This window comes from Crocodylus porosus, unplaced genomic scaffold, assembly GCF_001723895.1.
Source record: "Crocodylus porosus isolate Cpor-Errol unplaced genomic scaffold, CroPor_comp1, whole genome shotgun sequence".
Lineage (NCBI taxonomy): Eukaryota > Metazoa > Chordata > Crocodylia > Crocodylidae > Crocodylus > Crocodylus porosus.
The window spans coordinates 3958704-3964326 of record NW_017728945.1 but is presented as its reverse complement, the minus strand read 5'-3'; the positions used below and the strand labels follow the sequence as shown (position 1 = coordinate 3964326).

The window sequence follows — 5623 nt, the reverse complement described above, 5'->3', positions numbered from 1 at the left end:
GTCAGCTCCCAGATGACTGCACCAGACAGCACAATTTGGGGAGGAGGTAAGCAGGCAACTGTGGCAAAATAACAGATTAGGGACTATTTAGAAAAGCTGGACACATATAAGTCCATGGGGAAGGATGGGATGCACCCAAGCGTGCTAAGGGAGTTGGCCAATGTGATTGCAGAGCCACTGGCCATCAACTTTGAAAATTCATGCCAATTAGGAGAGGTCCTGGATAACTGGAGAAGGGCAAACATAATGCCCATATTTAAGAAAGGGAAAAAGGAGGACCCAGGGAACTACAGACCAGTCAGCCTCACCTCAGTCCCTGGAGCAGATTCTCAAAGAATCCATCTCAAAGCACTTGGAGAAGGTGATTAGGACCAGTCAGCATGGATTCACCAAGGCAACCTGACTGCCTTCTATGACAAGGTGACTGGCTCTTTGGATGCAGGGGAAAACAGCAGATGTAATATACCTTGATTTTAGCAAGGCTTTTCATATGGTCTAGGGCCAGTTTTGTTCAATGTCTTCATCAGCAACCTGGAATATGGCACAGAGTGCACCCACAGCAAGTCTGTAGATGACAACAAGCTGAAGGGAGTGGCAGATACTCTGAATCCTGGCCCTACGCTCCAGTGTGACCTAGACAAATTGGAGGACTGGGCCAAAAGAAATCTCATGTGGTCCAACAAGAACAAGTGCAAAGTCTTGTATTTAGGACAAAATAATCCCATGCACTGGTACAGGCTGGGGGCTAACTGGCTGGGTAACAGCTCTGCAGAAAAGGACCTTGGGGGTTACAGTGGACAATAAGCTGAATATGAGCCAACAGTGTGCCCTTGTTGTAAAGAAGCCTAATGGCATCCTGGGCGGCATCAGCAGGAGTTTTGCCAGCAGGTCAAGGGAAGTGATAATTCCCCCCCTCTATTCAGCACTGGGAAATTGAATGGCATAATTATTCTGTTATAGCTATGGTGGTATAACTCCATCAAGTGGATGAAGCTAGACTGTTCTCAGTGGTGACAGATGACAGAACAAGGAGCAACAGTCTCAAGTTGCAGCAAGAGACATTTAGGTTAGATATTAGGAATAATTTTCTCACTAGGAGGGTAGTAAGACACTGGAACAGGTTACCCACAGAGGTGGTGGAAGCTCCATCGTTGGAAGTTTTCAATACCCAGCTACACAAAGCTTTGGCTGGGATAATCTAGTTGGGGATGGTCCTGCTTTGAGTAGGTGGCTGGACTAGATGACCTCCTGAGGTCCCTTCCAACCCTAAATTTTCTATGATTCTGACTCGTACACTGAATGAATTTCCCCTTCACAGTACTGTGCATTTCACATTGTAATTTCAATGCTAACTACACACAACAAACTAACCTGGCATTTATAGTATTGGCTCTTAAAAGCCATTTTTTCCTGAGATTTTTTTTTTTGGCTCCTACGGTGACTGCTCATTTTGATGACTGAGCAACCCAAGCTGACCTATACTTTGTTATAAACTCTTTTATGCTTATAGAAGCGAATCCAGAGTCCCATGACAAACCAGTAGTCAAACTGGACAAATATGCAGGAATGAAAAGGAATTACAGACATTTTTTTAGAGGCTACTGCAGCTGACATGACTGAAGCAGTGCACACAGCAAGAGGACTGGGGAGGGAGAGGTATGGAGGGACAGAGAAGTGGTATAGCTGCATTTTATCCTTGTATGTCACCATACATGAACTCCCTGATTAGACTTATCATGCTGCTCTGTTGCCGTTCCGTTTGCTATCAGTGAATAAGAGCTAGTCAGCTCTGGGAAACCGAATGGCATAATTATTCTGTTATAGCTATGTTGGTATACCTCCATGTTAACACAGGAGTAAGTCACTGGTAGTAATTATTCTGGGAAAAAAGTTACTTTTATTCTAAAACCGAATGTCTACACAGGGAGTTATACTAAAAATACGTATTCTGCTATAGTTATCCCAATTAAACTTTATGAACAGACAAGTCCTAAAATCTTTCCTCCTCAAACCAGTTCTGACTTCTTTAGTTTCTGTCTGTGGTATCAATTATTGCTGCAGAAATACTGATGATCTGCCACACTTACCAAGAACGGCTCACCTGCAGGATCTAACAGGAGAGAAAGCCCCAGGATTGTTAAATTTAGAAGAAAAAAAAAACAAAACTTTAAAAACTTGGAATGGTAAAAGGAACCATGAAAAAAAACACACAGGAAGGTAAACAGTGCTGCTCTTGATTTAGTATAATGGAAGACAGTCCCAGTATGGAATGCCTATTTTAAGATGGTAAAAGTATCAGACTGAATGCTCAGCAAGTCAAACAAATGGGAGAGGCAGAAGGCAGGGCAGAGATTTGACCTTACAAACTAGCTAGGGCATCTACAACTCTGCCCTGCCTTCTGCCTAAATTCAAGATTAACATGGCTTCCTCTCTCTACAAACGGGAAAGGTGATATGTACTGAAGAGATACCTACATTAGGGCAAACAAGAATTAGAATATAGTCATTTAACTGCGTCTTGCAGGCTACTATCAAGAACTACTACTAACATTTTAAGTAGCCTTCCAAAAACATTGTAGGTCACCTGAGCAGATACTTTTTAGGTTAGCTGATTCGATTCAGCTTCTTCCACTATGCTCATCACTGTAGTACCTGTGTATCCATGTATCCAGATTACATACATATGGTACATGCTTATGCTGCATACACCTGCTATAGGGTAGTGCTCACCATTCCAGGTTTACAAGCATTTGGCCCAAACGCAAGCCACAAGAAACAAGACAATTACTATACAGTGCAGCTACTGGGAAAACCATGGCCCAGATTGTGCAAGGCCTTTTCCAATTTAAGCGTTTTCTAGCTACATTCCTTTACAAGGAATACAGGCAATTACATTTTTTTCAACAAACTTGGCATTTATACTTTTAGTATTCCAAGCTACATGGAGTTTAGAATAGTCTGACAAAACAGAACAAGCAACATAACTGACCAACATAAACAAATCGAAAAGATGTAACATTTACATAAAAGTCACAGCAACTGTAAGCTAGAAAGGAAAATGGGAATCCAGTGACTGGAAGGTGCATTGTCAAAGCACTTTCATTTTGATTGCATTCATTTGCATACAACCACATTTAAAAGTTTATTGATAATGGTATAGAACCAACTGAGAAAGTTTCAACTATCTATAATTTTACAGATAGGCATGATTACTATGAATTCAGTCATCTACTCAAACAGAGTGGGAATATTTATTTAAGAAAAATAACCAAACTCATGGACAAAGGCATTATTACCTCAAACATCAATTTTTGTCTTACATTATGAAAATTCATCATCAGTGATCCTGTTTTAAGACAGCAATCCAAATACTTATTAGTATTCAAACCATGGTAATTAAATCACTTTATCAAGGTGACCATTTTGAGAATAGCAGAAAGTCAGCACCTTTGTTTTTAAAATGACAATGTGAAATTTATAAATTTAAAAATCAATCTCTCCCACTTTGCTTGCACTGCAGCAAAGTCATCATTTAAAACCTCTACACTGGCCTTCTAGGTTATGTCTGTCAGTCTAAGTACTGTGCAGAGAACATAATGTCCAAAAGCCACCAAAATACCTAAATATTCTAACTTGCACTTTGAATGTAAACCAGTTGAATGGCAAGATCAGAGTTCAAGAGTGCAGGCAATACAAGAGTTTTATTCTAGCAAATGGTACACAAATGACCAACTTGAAAAAATGTCCATTTATAATGCAGTCAGTACATTCTTTAAAGCAAGTCATGTACATTTCTTAGTGTACGGAGTACACTACCCAGTGCTTCTGCTGATCAAGAGTTACCTCTAGTGAAAACACAGGAGAGAAACCTGAAAATCAGAGGGATGTGGCTAGATATTAAAAAAAACAATTAAAATACAAGTGATATTGTTCTTTTAAACAATTATTATATTAATCAACAAGTTGGGGTTTTTTTAGGACATTCCTCAGGCTAGATACATTTCTGTTGGAAATACTGCAAAATAATGTTGATATGCAACCCAAAAATTGTTTAATGAATTAAAAAAAAACAAAACAAAAAAAAAAAAAACCAAATCACAGAACATTTGCCATTTTCGAAATACTTTGCCCAGCAACTATGACAATGTCCCTTTATCTACAACAGAAGTATGAATAAGCTTCATGTAGCAGTTATTTAAAAGGTTACTATTTATACATGATAGCTTATAAATATCCAAATATTCATCATAGCCAAAAAATATCATTATCCAAAAAAAAACTAAAAAGAATTCCGTTTCATGTGAAACATCAAAATCATGATGTGCGTCACAGCTACTGTACATCAGGCTCAGACTTGCATTCACTACTTGTTAGGGTCTCACTGTGACTGAAAGTCCAAATCCCCTTTAAAAACGTTAAAGCTCTTGGCTTTAACTTCTTCATTACATTAAGACTGTATCTGCCCTTGAATAATTGGAATTCATTAGTCTCCACCACTATAGTGTTGACATGGTTCCACTGCTTTTACCAGCACATGGTCTAGTTCTCTTTGCAGTGGGGCTAGATGCCATGGTCCCGAGTTAAGCCCTGTCTACAAATCCAGTCTCTGGTGTTGCTTCTACAGCTGAAGTAATACCTGTGATACATTTTGTGTTATTTTCCTCACATACATACAATTCTAGTTACTAAAAGGGCCTTATGATTCTTAAATAACTACAGTGCTGAAGGAAGTACCCACTTTGGGTACTCTTTGGGACACATGTTCACATTTCCCTAAACTTCACTGGAAAACAAAAAAAGCATTTGTTAAATAATGATATATTTACCATGCACTCAATGAATTCTGTCCCATTTTAATTTAAAATTCTTTTTGCTGCAGATCTGTACATAAGACTTAAAAGACGTAATATGGGGACGGGAAGAACTACATTCCAATAGTATTTTCAAAGAGGGAAAAAGAAATTGATTAAAAATTCTGGCAGTTTTTTTCATTAAAATTCTTCTATAAAATGTACCAAGGAGTAGAATTTTAAATAAATCAGATGATGTATATAAAAATAGTTTTCAGTGGCTCTGGAGGAAAAGAAAATAGCAAAAACACGAAGGAAAGAAAGGAGAATAATAGAAAATAATAATGGTTTTTCACATCATTGAACATCCTCTTGACGTTGTCCTGGGATCTCCCTGGAAGAAGACAGATATTAGTTAAAATACTAAAATGAAACCAGGCCCAAAGCTTCACAAGTGCTGTCGTGAATAGTTAAAAAGATATATACAACTCACATGACCTGAAATAATATTTAACACCCATGAGGGACTTTATCTACCTCCTTTACAATATTGTTAGTTGCTTACGTTGCATCAAAACCAAAAAATTTAAAGGTACTTTTTCCTAAGCTAGTTGGGTTCAGTGGGTATTGCTACGTGTGCTAGGGTATGGACAGATAAAACGTTTGTAAGACCCCCAAGTGCCTCTAAACTCTAAAGCAGCGGCGGGCAATTATTTCAGGCAGAGGGCTGCTTACTGAGTTTTGGCATGCCATCGAGGGCCACGTGACAGGCAGCCAGGGGCAGATGATTATTAATTTTCTTAATTTTTAGGGGCCCCCACGGGCCAGACAGA

The 5623-nt window shown here is 38.8% G+C and overlaps 1 protein-coding gene across 1 annotated transcript in view; it reads right to left on the bottom strand.

The window, feature by feature from the left end:
- Positions 1-4522: 4522 nt before the first annotated feature.
- Positions 4523-5623, bottom strand: part of LMNB2 (lamin B2) — a 51072-nt gene continuing 49971 nt past the window's right edge. The window contains exon 12 of the mRNA XM_019550662.1: positions 4523-5184. Within this exon, the coding sequence (XP_019406207.1) occupies positions 5143-5184 (42 nt within the window). The 3' untranslated portion in view covers positions 4523-5142. The remainder of the gene's footprint in view (positions 5185-5623) is intronic.